This window comes from Callorhinus ursinus, unplaced genomic scaffold (assembly GCF_003265705.2).
Source record: "Callorhinus ursinus isolate GAN/ISIS: 27379988/994484 unplaced genomic scaffold, GSC_fseal_2.0 scaffold106, whole genome shotgun sequence".
NCBI classification, from domain to species: Eukaryota; Metazoa; Chordata; class Mammalia; order Carnivora; family Otariidae; genus Callorhinus; species Callorhinus ursinus.
The window spans coordinates 789,157-806,124 of NW_027397168.1; the positions used below are offsets into that span (position 1 = coordinate 789,157).

Consider the following 16,968-nt stretch of genomic DNA (forward strand, 5'->3'; position numbering starts at 1 on the left):
ACGTTTTCAAGCACACACAACTCGACGACAGTGTCATAATCTGCCTCCCAATCCCTTGAATGCCCGCGGGACTTGACGGTCAGTGTTTCTGGCTGGTCCTCCTCATCCGCAGCACCCTGGGAGCCCCCTCTGAGAACTGCACTGAGGCAGTCTCTTCTGCTTGGGGACCTGCAAGCGTTTACTCTCCGGAGGGGATGACCCGCCGTGGCAGAAGTGCTCCTGTTACCTAGTAAGGTTCTCACTGACATCTCCATGATTGGATGGATTGACCACATACAGAAGTTAAGCATGGTCCTGTATTGGAAAGGGCTGGGTCCCATGCATATTACCCCTGCCGGGGTGGCACACACAGTACCCCCTGCAATGACACACCCACCAGCCACTAGAGAACCGCCCTGAGTTGACAACCACCAGCTCACTCCCTTTACCCCACGGCCTGCAGGCCATGGCACAGTGACGAGGGGCCGGGGCAGCCAGAGGGTGCCAGGCTGCAATCCCCCATCAGTGGAAGCCACCCCCTGATTGCCCTGCCTGCCTTCTTCCTATATTCCAAATGGTGTGCACCTGAAAGGAATGTGTGCATTTCAGCCGTTGAGGGAAACTGACTACGTACACACACATACTTACTGTTCCCATAGGTTTTGCTTACATAGTACCTAGAAAATCAATTAATCTGTTAGGTCACATCCACATTTTTATTTAGTTTATAATCTCCATCACACACTAAGTTAATACTGCGGAAAATAAATGCATTTGGAAATTGATCTGAAAATCCAGAACCCGTTCACTGGAACAGAAATGTTAAAGTCCCAAAGAGAATGACTGTGGTGATACTTTGTTTGAAAGGCACTTCTCCCTTATGTAATTAGTGTTCATGTTCGCCAACTGTTCTGTGTTTTTCTGCTGCCCGCTGTGCCGTCCACGTACCAGGCAGGAAAGGTCCCAGCTGCGGCTCTGAGCACACAGGGATTCTCTAGAAACTTTGTTCTGTATCAGAGGCCACTGGAGCTGGATTCATCACAGGACAGATTCTCAGGAAGCCTTGACCATCCGTGATGGGATCCGAAAGAGCAAAAAATGGACGCAGTGTCTCCACGGCAGGAATTTCAGTGAAGGTGAAAATATGGGATCCATCGCTAATGTGATAAAAGGAAATGGTGCCAAAATTCATGTCCAGGAAAATCCCTAGTCGGTGTAACCGGGGGCTCACCGAGAGAACAGTCACAGGCATGGTGCTGGCTTGGAAGAGATCTCCTTTTCTCAAGCCCACCGTCCAGAAGCCAAGTTCTGCGGATAGTAGAATTGGCCCTTGTCGATTGGCAGCGTCTCTGCAAACACCCACATCCCATTCCTTGCTCGACCCCACGTCCACCTCCCAGTAGTGGCGGCCAGAGGGGAACCGAGGGGAGCCCAGGACACACAGGGCATAGTTGAATCTCTCGGCTCGGGCTCTCCGGTTCTGTTTGGAATACCCACAGCAGACACTCCTCAGGTCCTCAGAAACGATGAGGTAGTGGTTGGCGGTGTCAACATCCAGGGTCACCTCCACTGTGGAGGGAAAACAAGCCAATCAGCAAACACATGCGCTCGACGGCACTCGGCACGTCTGCTGCAAAGGCCCCAATGTCTCGCCCGCCTTCCCTTCTTCCCCCTGTGCTTCCTTCCTGATCAGAATTTCCCTGGCCCCTGATGTGGTCGAATGTGGAGAGAGAATGATTCTAATCCGAACTAGTCCCTCCCACCCCTACTAGGGGTGTTCTCTTCACGTTAAGTTCTCTTTTTGATTAAAGATGCTTCTTCCTTTGGCACAGATCATAACCTGAAGACACTATGACCATTGTTTGTTCTCAAAATTATTATGCAAACCACATATTCCATTGACGTACAGGCACCAAATGAATATGTGAATGATGGCAACTTAATCTTAGAACATTAAATATGGAAGTTTTTCACGTCTTCTTGCCAATTACCTTCTTTGTTTACTGCCGTTAACAGGCAAACACATCCTGGACCTTTGATTCCTGGGGTTGCAAACACACAAAGAAGTAAGGCTGGGGGTCCTGAGAGGAGCTGGGTGAACTCTGGACAGCCCAGGCAGAGGAAGGGGCTCCGTGGACAGGCGTGGGGGTGTGCTGGGGTCTGGCAGCAACTTAGACGCAGGGCAGGGCTCAGAGGGGTGGGGAGATTCCATCCCATGGGGACTGTGTGTGCCGCCTGCACCTGCAGCCCCTGATCAGGCTTATCCTAAGGGGACCATGCGGATGGAGGCAACACAGCCTCGGAAACAAACCCTCTGGACCAAAGACCAACTGTTTCACTTGGCGCCCTGACATACAGCTGTTTGGGAGATGCTCAGACCGTCTCACCATCACAGGGGACTTGACAAGACTCGTCATGTTTCTGGGACAGGGCTCGCCATCCCAAATTCGAGTTGCATGGAGCTAGAGTACACTCAGAACACAAAGCCACCCCTTTGTGTCCTTCACAAAGACACTGGGGACCATAGTGCCCACCACATCACTCTGCTCACACCCCATTCACGCCAAGGGCCACACCGGTCCTCAGGACCCATCATAGGAGAGCCGGGACAGAGCCAGAAGGAGCAAGGACTCGACCCCGCTCCAGGGAGCCTGGGAGGGCCCGCTTGGCATCCTGGCTTGAGCTGGTGAGAAGTGCTGGGGAACTGGGAGAACTCACCCTAACTCGCAGTTGTGAGAGAGTCAGGCATGATTTCTCTTAGATGCAGGTCAGGGACAGAAGCTTATTTTCTTACAGATGGTTCTAATCTATACTTCTAGGTAAGAACAGCTGTGGCTTGCAAAGATAAACATTTCAGATCATGCCCTTGTGTATGGAGAGTTGTAGGCAAGTTACGTTTTCCAGGGCTCTTCAGGGGTTGGGGGCAGGCCGTACCTTGGAACTTGCGCATCTTCGGGTTCATCTGCAGAACGGCTGTCAGCTGGGGCTCCAACTCCTTGATCCTCGAAACCAGCCTCCCAAGATGGGTACCGAGCCTGAGGTCCTTCTTCTGAGAGACCACGGAGCAGGAGGGGCACAAGAGACCCTCCCCTCGGGGCTCCTTCTGCAGCGAATCGATGCAGCGGAGGCAGCAGACGAAGCCACATTGCAGGTACATGGGTGTCTCCAGGTGAGTCAGGCACACAGGACATCCACTTCTTTCTTTAAAGCGTTCGGCCATGGCCGCTGTGTGGGGAAAGATGGGCAGAGGGGACTCTGCGAGAGCCAGACGGAGATCAGGCCTTGGGCCACTTTCACCTGGGCATGCGTGGTGATTTGCGGTCACGTCCGCGGAGTCATGCAGGTACTGCGTACGTGCAGACAGGACTCATGGCCCGCAGCTTCTGATACTCAAAATGCTGGTTGGCATGAAGGACACCATCCATCCTCCGGCTCCAGGCGAAGTGCTGAGAGGTTCTGTGCTGTCCCACCGACTATGTTCCGCGGGCTGTGCCTTTCCCCCCCGAGACTCTCTCCATCACTGGAGGCCTGCACCTCCCGCCCCCCTTCACGGGTTTTGCCCACCCCCCCCCCCCCCCCGCAACCACCCGTTTATTCTCTGTATTTGCAGGTCTTTGTAGACATTTGAGAAATACAAAGGAAACCTGAGAGGTTGGACTCACCTCAGCCCCGCTCTGGCCCCAGGTCTTCCCCAGCAGTTCTGAAGCGAGATCCCCTGGGAGGGGATTTTATTAGGGATGCTTCCCCGCCCACAGCCTCCCTAATCCCACAGCCTCCCTAATCCAGTCAGAATCGGATTTCACGCTGCCTGTTAGTGGGACTTTTCTCACAAGTGAGAGAAGTAATTGTATCTCGAAGGTGTTATTTTTCACAATGTTGCCATAAAATCATTCTAGATTAGATGTGGAATATTCCCTCCGCTGGTGATAAGAATTGGAAGCAGGGTTACAATTTTTTAAAAAAAATGTGTCATCGTTATTGATCTTTGTACACAAATGAGGCCAATTTCAATAATTTTGATCATGACAGTGAAACCCCCCCTTTTGAGCCAGAAAATTGGTTAAGCCTACTGAGAAGTCTCTCCTAAAATCCCACTTACTAGACAGTCTCTTCTTCAAAAGTGTTTCTCCACAAACGTGAGAACCCTTGCTTACAAGGTCGGAAAGCAAGGCCCAAAACTGATCCCTGATGATGAGTCGGCCACTGGAGGTCCTGTTTTATGTGAGTTACAGAATCAAAGATTAAAGATGTTTCACAGTATTAGTGTTTTCCTTCCATCGCAACATAGATGAGAGGAGATAAGACACGAGGAGACATTTCTTTTCAAACATGGGCCAGACCTGTTCCTTGTGGTATCAGAGGACTCATTGGGGATCTTGGATTGAAAACTGGGCACGGCAGGGGGTGGGAGGGCTTTAGACGGTGCCTAAGTGATTATGTTCAATATCGTTCATTTTATCAATCCCTTGTTGGCACTTGCTGGAGATCCTTACCCCATGTCATCCCAAGCAGAGGCGCGGGGCTGGCGGACATTTCCCACCCGTGCTTTCCCACCTCCCCGAGTTCTAAACGTGAGCTTCATCACTGTTGTCCCTCCTGGGCGCCAGCCTGAAGGGCATCCCGTGTAGACAGGGGCAAGGCCTCTGTGTCTGCTCTTCATTTTCTCACAAGATACTTGACATAATGGTGTTTTTTTTTTTTTTTTTTTTTCTTAGACTTGTAGGGAAAAAAAGACATCTCTGTAATTCTAGTTTGTGGTCGAGTGGTTGGTTTGGGAAATGGGGATTGGGCAGCACCAAGGGAACCCCAAAGTCCCGATAGTTCAAAAGTGATTCTGTCTTGTGTATCTGGTGTTGCTTCCTTCCTTTGTTCTAAAACATTTACTAAGTAGTTAACTATCGTGAAGCAGGGTCCGTGTTAAGGTGAGCCGTTAATTCAGTCCCAGTTCCAGAGTCGGGAAAGATTTCTGTGGGAAAGTTTTATCAAGTAGAGAAAGGCATAGAATAAACCAGGTTAAGTGAAAAGGGGCTACGTGGGCCGCGGGGTCTGCCCATTTGTGAAAGTACTTCTCTCCACAGTGGATAGGAGCCTGCATGGGGCACAGACAACACTCCCCTCATCATTCTGGGTGACCCGAGGAGTGTGCTGTGTGGGCCTATCAACCAGATTCCAAAAAAGCATGCCGAGAGCTCAGTTTTGCACTCTGTACCCTGGATGCTGCCAGGTTCACCTCGGGATGCCACTGGGAGGTGGACATGGGAACCAGCCACGAGTGGGATCGTGGCATTTGTAGAGAATTTATTTCCCCCATGGGGATGTCAGAGTGTCTTCAGGATTTGGATTCTGGGCTATGAATGGGAGTGTCCACCACAGGGGCCCCACATGGCACCTGGTGAGGCTGCTCCTTTAGAGATCATTTTCTTATTTCAACATTAGCAATGGCTCTCTTACCTTCCCCTTTACCAAAACTTCTGGTCCCGAGGTAATGCAGGTCCAAGCTGATTGAGGAATAATATATTTGCTAAGTAATCACATTCTACTATGGTCCAAAGTAGGGTGAAATGGAATTCAGCCGTACATTATCCCCTTGTATGAGATCGAGTCCTCCCCCTGGTATTACAGCCAATGAATGACTAGAAAAAAATCCCTTATTGTCATCTGACTTTGCTGCACATTTAAAGTAAAAAATGTAAGTGTGTAAAAAAAATCATTTAAAATATTTTTGAGGGGCGCCTGAGTGGCTCAGTCGGTTAATCATCTGCCTTCGGCTCAGGTCATGATCTCCAGGTCCTGGGATCGAGCCCCGCATCGGGCTCCCTGCTCCGCGGGGAGCCTGCTTCTCCCTCTGTCCCTCCCCCCACTTGTGCTCTCCGTCTCTCACAAATAAATAAATAAAATCTTTAAAATATTTTTGAAATTCATGAAGATGAAAGTCATAACGACAGCTCAGAAATATAAATATAAAATACATATATTTTCCCAGTGAAAGTTGAAGTTTGGTTTTTGTTAGATATTTTCCTGCTTATTTTGTCCTTGATTCTCCATATATGAAAAGCCCAGCCAAGATTTGCTTTGTGAGTCACAGCTCTTGCACTTCTAACCACCTCTGATAAATGAAGTAATTATAAAAACCTGATTCCGGTCAGCTCACACCCGTCCCCCAGGTGGCCCCCTTGTGCTTTCCTGTTCTGACGGAAGCTTCCCGCCTCCATCCTACTTTCTGAAACACCCTCCAGAGGTCCAGGACTCATCTGATACCAGGACCGCTCCGTTTAGCGGAAGTTCATGTCTCCTGGTGCCTCGGGACATCTTGACTATCTGCTCTTCCCAAGACCGTTTAAAGTCACCGCAGTTTAAATTCACAGGCACATAATGACCCACCCTTCCTTCTGCCTGGAAATATTTAAGCATGTTTGATCTGGCGAAACTCCGACGAAGGCACGGCCGCCTGATTGTTCCTTCCTAGCAGAACCTTTCCTTTGGTCCCATGACAGCCATTCCTCCACCTTGCGCTGCCCGCACAGTTTGTGAACCTTCCTAGAATCGGGCTCTGCAGAGCTTTGTTGTTCATGTTCCTTACTGAGATAGCTGCTCTGGAAAGCCAACACCCTCGCCTTTGTTGCTGACATTAAATCACAGAGTGTCTGGCACATCACCGCAGTGGAATGAAGGACAACCTAAGTTAATGGCTGGCCCTGTGATCGAATCATTTATACTTGATTTACTCAATCTTTCAATGATTAAATTTAAATTTTAAAGTCAATTTGGTCTCTTTTTCATGTTTCTTCCCCCCACCCCTGGATTTTTATCATCCAGACAAAAATCTCTCATCCCCTGGAGGCCATCCAAAACAAAAATTACATCATAATGAACAGGTATCTCTCCAAAGAAGACATACAAATGGCCAACAGACTCATGAAAAAGTGCTCGACATCACTGGGCATCAGGGAAATACAAATCAAAACCTCAATGAGATACCACCTTACACCAGTCAGAATGGCTAAAATTAAGAAGTCAGGAAATGACAGATGTTGTGAGGATGTGGAGAAAGGGGAACCCTCCCACACTGTTGGTGGGAATGCAAGCTGGTGCAGCCACTCTGGAAAATGGTATGGAGGTTCCTCAAGACGTTAAAAATAGAGCTACTCTACGACCCAGCAATTGCACTACTGGGTATTTACCCCAAAGCTACAGATGTAGTGAAAAGAAGGGGCACCCGCACCCCAAAGTTCATAGCAGCAATGTCCACAATAGCCAAACTGTGGAAAGAGCCAAGATGTCCATCAACAGACGAATGGATAAAGATGTGGTTCATACATACAACGGAATATTATTCAGCCATCAAAAAACCCGAAATCTTGCCATTTGCAATGACGTGGTTAGAACTAGAGAGTTTTATGCTAAAGAAAATAAGTCAATCAGAGAAAGATAATTATCATATGATTTCACTCACGTAGAATTTAAGAAACAAGACAGAGGATCATAGGGGAAGGGAGGGAAAAATAAAGCAAGATGAAATCAGAGAGGGAGACAAAACATAAGAGGTTTTTTTTTTTTTTTAAAGATTTTATTTTTATTATTTATTCATGAGAGGCAGAGGAGGAGAGAGAGAGGGAGAGAGAGAGAGAGAGAAGCAGCGGGAGAAGCAGGCTCCCAAGGAGCAGGGAGCCCGATGCGGGACTCGATCCCAGGACCCCGGGATCATGACCTGAGCCGAAGGCAGACGCTTAACCATCTGAGCCACCCAGGCGCCCAAAACATAAGAGGTTTAATCGTAGGAAACAAACTGAGGGTTGCTGGAGGGTTGGGGATGGGGGATGGGGTAACTGGGGGATGGACATTAAGGAGGGCACGTGATGTGATGAGCAGTGGGTGTTGTATGCAACTGATGAAATTCTACCTACTAAATTCTACCTCTGAAACTAATAATACACTATGTGTTAATTAATTGAATTTAAATAAAAAACATTCTGGAAAAAAATTACATCACAATGGTCTATAGAAAATGACTTTCTATTTCTTCCCAGCTTTATTGAGATATAAAGGACATGTAAGGTTGTATAAGTGTAAAGTGTACCACGTGTTGATTTAATACATTATATTTTGCAACATGATAACCGCCACAGTGTTAGCTGACACCTCCCTCCTGTCACATAATTATCATTTCTTTTTGGCATTGAGAACATATAAGATTTCCTCTCTTAGCAACTTTCAAGTATATAATGCAGTATTAAGAAAAATTGCTTTTTGAATCATACATAGAAGCATGGGAAATTCCTCTGAGTTTTGGTAAGGCATGGTAAAAGGGAAATATTAAGAGTACATGCAAATTGGGGCACCTGGGTGGCTCAGTCATTAAGCGTCTGCCTTCGGCTCAGGTCATGATCCCAGGGTCCTGGGATCCAGCCCCGCATCGGGCTCCCTGCTCCGCGGGAAGCCTGCTCCTCCCTCTGCTTGTGTTTCCTCTCTCGCTGTGTCTCTCTGTCAAGTAAATAAAATCTTAAAAAAAAAAGAGTACATGCAAATTATTTGTGACACATGTCTCGGGTGTAGAGATTACATTTCACGTGAAGAAAAAGAAGGAGAGCTTTGAAAAATAGATTCAGGGTTGACACAAATGGAACATAGTATAGGGTCACTGGAGGATACAGCAACAGGTTCCTGAATGCCAGCCTGAACCCCAGGAGAACCGAGACCCTATCATTTTACTCTGGGTTGAATCTCAGTGTTCTGTAAAGCGCTTATTGCCATTGAGCTTTATTCTTTATTTTAATGCCTCATTTTTCTCCCCATATAAATAATAATTGTTCCTTTGCAAAAGTTTCCAAACCTGAGATAAGCAAATAAAAGAAAATACGAAATGTATAAATAAAATATCAAACAGAAAAAAAATGGTCACAGTGGAATATCATTTCAGTCTATTACAAATACATGGGTTTTAGAATTTTGGAAAGTCAAAAATAGCATGAAAATATACGTGCTATGTCAGGATCCATAAACAACAACAAATTTTTTAAAAAATATTTATTTATTTATTTGAGGGTGAGCATGAGTGAGAGAGAGACAGGAGTGGAGTGGCAGAGGGAGAAGCAGGCTACCCGTTGAGCAGGGAGCCTAACTCGGGGCTCGATCTCAGGACCCTGGAATCATGACCTAGGCTGAAGGCAGACGCTTAACCAACTGAGCCACCCAGGTGCCCCACAACAACAAATTTCTGTAATTAGGAGCAGTATATTTGATTTTCCTCTTTTTATTTTTATTTTTTATTATGTTCATTTAGCCAGCATATAGTACATCATAAGTTTTTTTTTTAAAGATTTTATTTATTTATTCGACAGATAGAGAGCACAAGTAGGCAGAGTGGTAGGCAGAGGGAGAGGGAGAAGCAGGCTCTCCGCTGAGCAGGGAGCCCGATGCGGGACTCGATCCCAGGACCCCAGGATCATGACCTGAGCCGAAGGCAGATGCTTAACCAACTGAGCCACCCAGGTGCCCACATCATAAGTTTTTGATGTAGTGTTCAATGATTCGTTAGTTGCGTGTCACGCCCAGTGCTCATCCCAACACCCAGTCACCCCATTCCCCCCCGCTTCTGTAACCCTCAGTTTGTTTCCCAGAGTCCAGAGTCTCTCATGGTTTGTCTCCCCCTCTGATTTCACAATCTTCAGTTTTCCCTCCCTTCCCCTCTGGTCCTCTGTGCTATTGCTTATGTTCCACATATGAGTGAAACCATATGATAATTGTCTTTCTCTGCTTGACTTATTTCACTTAGCATAATCCCCTCCATCATCTTCATCATCACCATCATCACCATTTTTATCACCATCATCACCTTCATTACCTTCATCATCATCACCATCTCCATTTTTATGGAGGTGGGGGAAATACAGTGAAGTTAAGACACTTGCCCGTGGCCACAAAGATAGCTTGGAATAGAGCCTAGGTGACTGAGTGTGGCAGGTCAAGTGCTGAACCACTTTTAACCTTCTATGTCAGATCCTGTGGTAGCTACCAGGGAATGGCACACGCAAAGAAAGAAAGAAAAAGAAAGAAAGAAAGAAAGAAAGAAAGAAAGAAAGAAAGAAAGAAAGAAAGAAAGAAAGAAAGAAAGAAAGAAAGAAAATCAAGACGACTCAGTGCTCTAATGTGAGCTGTGACCCAGCTAAGAATGGTTTAGAAAGTCAGCATGAGGTCAAAATTTTGGTGGAGGGTGTCTGGGTTAACCAATAATCAATATCGTGGAGGGAAAAGATCCACTGAGTCTCTTAGCTCAGTCTCAGCAGACAAAACTAAGGTGTACCTGCACACTGATCCAACACAGACCTCTTTAAGCCCCACTGGGATCAAGGCCGCCTGAGAGGCACCACAGTGGAAAGGTTGAAATTTGGGCTGACAAAGCAGGAATGGTCTCACCTCTAGCCTCCACCCTGATGTCCTCAGGTATCTTTGAGAAGGGGAGTAATAATACTACTTATTTCAGAGGGCTGAAGAAAATCAGATGTTGCATGAAATGCCCTTAGCTATAGGGCCCCTACATTAATAGCATCCAATTAATGTTAGAGACAGTGGGGACAATTATGACAGCTAATAGCACTGATGGTGATTAGAATAAAGATGAGGCAGAACTTGCACAAGATTTAGTGATGAGGATAAAGGGGCATCAGTAGACACCTGTGCTGGAATATTACTCAGCCTTAAAAAAGGCCATCCTGCCGTGTGCAACAATATGGCTGCATCTGGAGGACATTATGCATAAACCCGCCACAGAAGGACAAATACTGCATGACTCCACTTGAATGGAGTATCTCAAATAGTCAAGCTCGCAGAAGCAGAATAGAATGGTGGTGGCCAAGGGCTGGGGGCAGGGGGAAATATGGCGTGATCGTTCAATGGATATAAACTTGGTTATGCAAGATGAATGAGTTCTAGAGATGTGCCATTACAATATTGTGTCTGCAGTTAACAACACTGTAGTGCACACTGAAGACTTTGTTAAGGCTACAGATGTGTTCTTATCATAATAAAAAAAGACATTTGTAAAATCTAACTTCTGCCTTTTGCATCCAGAGCGAGTTATTTGAAAATACTCATCAATTTCCTCCTATATGAATGCTCCATTCTAGGTGCTCTATGGAAGTTTGAGAAATTGCCCAAGACAGCTTCCCTTGGGAGGTTTATGGTATCTTCGATGGCAGAAGTCAGATATCCAGATCATGAGCAGAGTGGTTCCCGTTACCAGTTTCCACGTTATCCCTCATTGGTAGAGGGAGAAGACTGCCCACAGAAGCCCAAGTGGTTCTATCATACAGGAAGATGCAGCTGGTAGCATCATGGGAATACCCATCAGTTGGTAGCTCTCAGCAGTCCCTGAAGGAAGATCACTCACACCTGAGGTGCAGAGAACATGCCTAAGTGGTTTCACATCACCTCCGGAGTTTAGTCAATCAAGAGTCATGCCAGCCAACGGGAAGGGAGAGATTCTCTGGCCAATCAAAGGTCAAGCACAGCCTTTTAGTGTTAGTTTCCACAGCTGTTGTTTGATGGGGGCCAGCCGGGAGGACCAGGGGCCAGACTGGGTGAGGAAGTCTTCTCACTGACCTTTCTTCTTCATTTTTCTCTTTCAACACTGACTGTCGGTTTGGCATGCGTAAAGAACAAGGGAGAGGGGAACCAGAAATGATCAAATCCTGCCCCTTCGATTCCACAAGGATGTATTAACATGAAAAGCATTGAAACTTGCAGATTGTGTATCCTCTGTGTATCCCAACTCTAAATTAGGTAAGAGAACAGAGTCTTCCACCTGAAACAGGCTGCCTGTTTTCCTCAAATGTAATCGGGGACATGGAGAATTAGAGGAACTCGTGTATCATAGAATAAAGGAGAAAGGGTGAACACACCAGAAGCCCAAGAGCTGTTTCTCAGACTCGGTTGGTCTATTGGTTCTGATTGTGAAAATGCACGTAACCAGGGGAGACAAATGAAAAACAGAATTTTGGCAATGGGGAAATTATGAAAGAGGAAAGGCAAGCAGCAGGCAAATCGGAGACTTAAGTCTGAGACCCGTTGCTATGGTAATTCGGTTGATTGGCTTTGAACTAATCTTTTACTATCCAGAAGTTCTAGGACTCCTGACCGTATGTTAAATGACATGTAAGTAACTTTGTTGGTGACATTTGCTTTGTATGGACATCATATCAGAGTGGGAGTGAGCTAGGTGGTGTAATTTTGTGAGGAACATGGCAGGTTGTGCCAGGGACTGTGGTGGCCACAACAACCAAAGATAATGGGTGGTGGAGCCTAACGTCTGCCTGATTAGGTCTGCGAGGTGTTAGGGAGTGTCTGTGAGGCTGTCCTGGGGCTACCTAAGCGGCCAGTGTTTGAAAGGGCTTCAGGGAACACTGTATCTTCAAGGGGAAGGTTTCAGCTAGAAAAGGAAGGAGAAAGGAATGTTTAGAGAAAAGATTTAGGACACATGAGGGTTTCCTTTTAAAATTGTGGTAAAATATCCACAAAATTGACTATCTTAACCATTTTTTAAGGGCAGTTTCACGGTATTAAGTTCATTCACATTGTTGTGCAACCATCACCACCATCCATCTCCAGAACTTTCTCATCCCTGCAACTGAGACCACACCCACTTAGTTTATATGCCTCCACCCCAGGACCTCTCTATTCCACCTGCTGTCCCTATGAATTTGAGACTCTAGGGGTCTAACATAAGTTGAACCACAGATATTTGTCCTTTTGTGTCTGTCTCGTTTCACTGAGCATGATGTTTCCAAAGCTCATCCATTCTGTAGCATGCGTCAAAATTCCTTTTTATGGCTGAATAATATTCCATGGCATGTATAGAGCACATTTTGTTTATCCATTTATTCGTTATGGAACATTTGGGTTTTTTTCATGGATGAAAATTTGGAAAGTATACCCCTCCAAATAAGAGGAAAACCCAAATATGCTTTAATGTTTTCTCCCCACTCTTTACTTTCATCTTCTAGAATAAGATCATCAGTGAGTTTAATGTCTGTTCATTTTTTCCATTATTGAAATTGGGTTAGACTCTACTAAGTATGGGCAGCATTGTACAGCAAAGAAACTCTCATAGGATGCTAGTGGTAATGTAAATTATTATATTTACAAAGGGAAATTGTTGGGCATTATGTTGTAAACATGATGGTCCGTATATGCTGTGACCTAAAATTACAAACCGAGAGAAATGTGTGCTTGTTTGCACCAAGGAGCACGTGAAAGTTTGTTCGTTAGAAGCAGCATTTATGTTACTAAAAAACCCCAGAAAAACATATAAATGCCAGCCAACTGCAGCATTAATAAACAGTGGAATACTGACGGGGGACTACTATACAAACAATCCAAATGAACCACTTATGTCTACATGGGTGAATCTCACAAATATAAGGACAACCAAAGGGAGACCAGATAGAAAAGAATTTATTGTTCCATTCACCAAAAATAATCATAGGACACCAAGCTATCTTGTTTGGAATACATATTTTAAAATTATAAAACACAACCCCTAAAAATAAATCTGAAAATCGTGGTGAAATTTTCAGAGATTTCTTCCATGAATTCTTTCTTTCTTGCTGTTCCCTCTGTTCTTTTTGTTTTTGTTTCTTTTCTTTGGAACTTCAATAAGATGGATGTTGGGATTTCTAGAGTTATTAACAGTATCTAAACATTTCATCCTTTCTCTTTGTGCTGAGTGCTGTTTGAAATGTACTTCCTTGCCCATCATTGAGATGGCTGTCCAGAGTTTCTTCTTTCTGTCCAGGAGCACAGTATATAAGCTGGAGTGCCTTGGGATTCATCTTTTCCTGCTCTTGTTTTGAAATTTGGATTTTTTTCCCTGTTAGTCACAGCTCCCTGTTTCTTATCTTTTTTTTTTTTTGAAGATTTTATTTATTTATTTAACAGAAAGAGACAGCGAGAGAGGGAACACAAGCAGGCAGAGTGGGAGAGGGAGAAGCAGGCTTCCCGCCGAGCCGGGAGCCCGATGCAGGGCTCGATCCCAGGACCCCGGGATCATGACCTGAGCTGAAGGCAGACGCTTAACGACTGAGCCACCCAGGCGCACCCCTGTTTCCTATCTTGCAGGGATTCAGCAAAACATTCATGCCCCAAAGACATAGCTTTAGGTTTTTGATATATTTTTAAAAGATTTTATTTATTTATTTGAGAGAGCTCAAGTGAGCATGAGCGGGGGGGAGGGGCAGAGGGAGAAACAGACTCCCCACTGAACAGGGAGCCCGATGCAGGACTCGATTTCAGGACCCTCGGATCATGACCTGAGCTGAAGGCAAACGCTTAACCCACTGAGCCACCCAGGCGCCCCAGGTTTTTGTAATTTTAAAGTCTTCATAACTTAGTGAAGCCAGGTCAGAAACTGTTCTCCTTTAAGGAATGTTCAGTAAACATGGTCTTTTGAATTTTAGTTGGAAGCTCCCACAATGACACCAAGTCAACAGTCAGCTTTTCTCAGAAGCATCCCCAGAGATACACACACAGTGGTGGGCCCTGGGACAGAACTATTCTAACTCCATCTTCCATGGCCCAGTGATGAACTTCAATGCTTTATTATGGTTTTAGGTAATTACACTTCTCCCTGCCAACTGGTTTAGTGTAAACTACATTTTTAGTTGCTAGCACTGAATTCATGTGTACGGCTGTGTGGAAAAAAAGGAAGGATGAAGTGAAGCTGGCCAGATATGTTTTAAGCAGGAAATGCAGGATATCAATAATTCTAAGCCACTACCAACTGCTGAGATTTATCTCTGTAATCACGTCATTCTCCCTCAGGTACTACTTATTCCTTGTTTTTGAAGATTTTTTCCCTCTGGAGATTTCCAAGCTCACAATCCCAGGACAAGTTGACTGAATCCCTTTTTTCGGACTTTGGCTTGCTGTGGTACCTGGAAGAGCCCAGAAAGGAAGAGTTCTGGAAATTTAAGGTGCTCCTCAAACAAGAGCCTCTGCAACTTGACCTCAAGCCAATCCCGTGGACTGAGTTAAAGAAGGCTTCAAGAGAAGATCTAGCGAAGTTGTTGGACAAGGATTACCCAGGAAAGTGGGCATGGGAGGTGACCCTGAACCTGTTTCTACAGATCAATCGGCGTGACCTCTGGACAAAGGCTCAGGAGGAGATCAGAAGTAAGTGTAGGGTGAAGGGGCAGTGACCTATGGAGGAAGGTTGGTCTGCTGGGAGCTTATAAGAATGAAGGTGATGTTATTGAGTTAGTGGCCATCCTCCATCAACTGAGAATGTGTTGTGGGTTGAGGGAGACTTGGAGGTCATGGAGGAATTGCACGCCAACTCTGAGCATACGTGGGCTAGTGATGAACTGTGGATGGGTAGTGTCCTGCTCATCTAAGGGGTGTCTCCCCATTTTTAGGCAGTTCCTAAGCAGCAAGCCACTGTTAGGTCAGCTTGCCACATGTCCATAAGTTTGGTCTGAAAGGACATAATGTGCCCAGATGGATTTAGAAGGTTCATTGCTCACCCACAACAGGAACATGAGACTCATGCTCATGTCCATTCCTCTTAACCCTTGAATCTCTCAGCAGGGGTCTATGGAGGTGCGCTCAGGCAGATCTGGGTCATAGGAACCTAGAGAGTCAGAGATCCTGATCTTAGGTGATGGCTGCTGACAGCCCTGTCTGCTGCCCTCCAGAGACAGATACTAGCTTTTTACCCTAGCATGTCTCCAGAGAGTGAGAGACATCTCTGAATTTCTCCAGAGGGGGAAGAAAGACCTGTTTTTAGAAACAAATCTTCCTTTGCCCCAGAGAGAGGAAGGACCATTGGTACATCCCAAGAATGTTTTCTAGTCATACATCCTTGAACAAAACCATTAGTGCCCTTTGCTTGGAAGGCATGCAGAAATTCCTCACCTAGTGTGGCATATATTTCTCCGGTGCAAGGTATGATCCTTGTCATATGATCCTTTTGTAATTTTGTTGACCTCCCGTAATGGGTTGCCTTGAACATGGAAGGTACATCATAAGGGCAGGTTGAATGCATTATGGTTCAGGGGTCGGTTTCTGAAATTAACCTGCGGTCAGCATGGTGGAACAGAAATAGCTTATGGTTTCAAGTCAGACAGATGTGGGACAGACACCTGACCCTGATATTTATTCACTAGTGCAAATCAATCAAGTGAAACATTCTCCCAACACTTTTTAGGTAAAGTGGGAGTAGAATGAGTCTTGATGGGTTATTGACATGGAAGACATGGTATCGGTAGGGACATTCTCAACCCTGGTTCCTGGCAGACACTCAGTAAATGATATAGTGCTTGTGGATTTTTTACTGGGGAGATGAGACCACCCCCCTTCTGGTTTGGAATGGAATTCACACTATGTAGCCTATAACTCTGAGACAGGCTTCCAGTTTTGGTCAAGTGCTTCCATGGACATGATTTTAGATAAATTATGGTCCTAACAAAAACTAAGTTAACGAGACTGGTCATCCGTGGACATGCAGTAGTCTTTACATATGTGCACAAGTAAATCTCTAAGGGTCATTCTGAGTGTCAACGGGTGCACTTTTTAATTGTCTGGTATCTTCTCCCTGTGAACTCAGAGAAACCCAACCCATAAAGAAATCACATGAAGGAAAAATTCCATCTCCTATGGGAAAAGGAAACCTGCCTTCTGGTTCCCAGTGATTTCTACAAAGAAATCACAAAGTGTAAGTATGAAAAGCTGCATGCTGCATATAGCACCAGCAGGAGAGCCTTCACCCACTGTGGTCTTGCAAGGTCCAGAGGGAATCGGAAAAACACTTTTGAGAAAAGTGATGCTGAAATGGGCAGAGGGGAACCTCTGGAAGGACAGTTTCACATTTATCTTCTTCCTCAATGGCTGTGAAATGAACGCTATGACCAAGACCAGCTTAGTGGAGCTCATCTCCAGGGACTGGCCTCAGTCTTCAGAGCCAGATGAGGACATCTTCTCTCAGCTGGAGAGGATTCT

At 45.6% G+C, this 16,968-nt stretch overlaps 2 protein-coding genes across 2 annotated transcripts in view; one reads left to right on the forward strand and one right to left on the reverse strand.

Moving 5' to 3' along the window:
- Positions 1–973: 973 nt before the first annotated feature.
- RFPL4A (ret finger protein like 4A) lies at positions 974–3,199 on the reverse strand. Its single transcript, XM_025849107.1, has 2 exons — positions 2,914–3,199; positions 974–1,548 (listed from the first exon to the last, which is right to left on the reverse strand). Exons 1-2 carry the CDS (start codon positions 3,197–3,199, stop codon positions 974–976), a joined length of 861 nt encoding a protein of 286 aa, XP_025704892.1.
- Positions 3,200–3,316: 117 nt separating this feature from the next.
- NLRP9 (NLR family pyrin domain containing 9) overlaps positions 3,317–16,968 on the forward strand; it is a 34,737-nt gene continuing 21,085 nt past the window's right edge. The window contains 4 exon segments of the mRNA XM_025849106.2: positions 3,317–3,322; positions 14,859–15,144; positions 16,577–16,734; positions 16,736–16,967. Of these exon segments, the coding sequence (XP_025704891.2) occupies positions 3,317–3,322; positions 14,859–15,144; positions 16,577–16,734; positions 16,736–16,967 (682 nt within the window).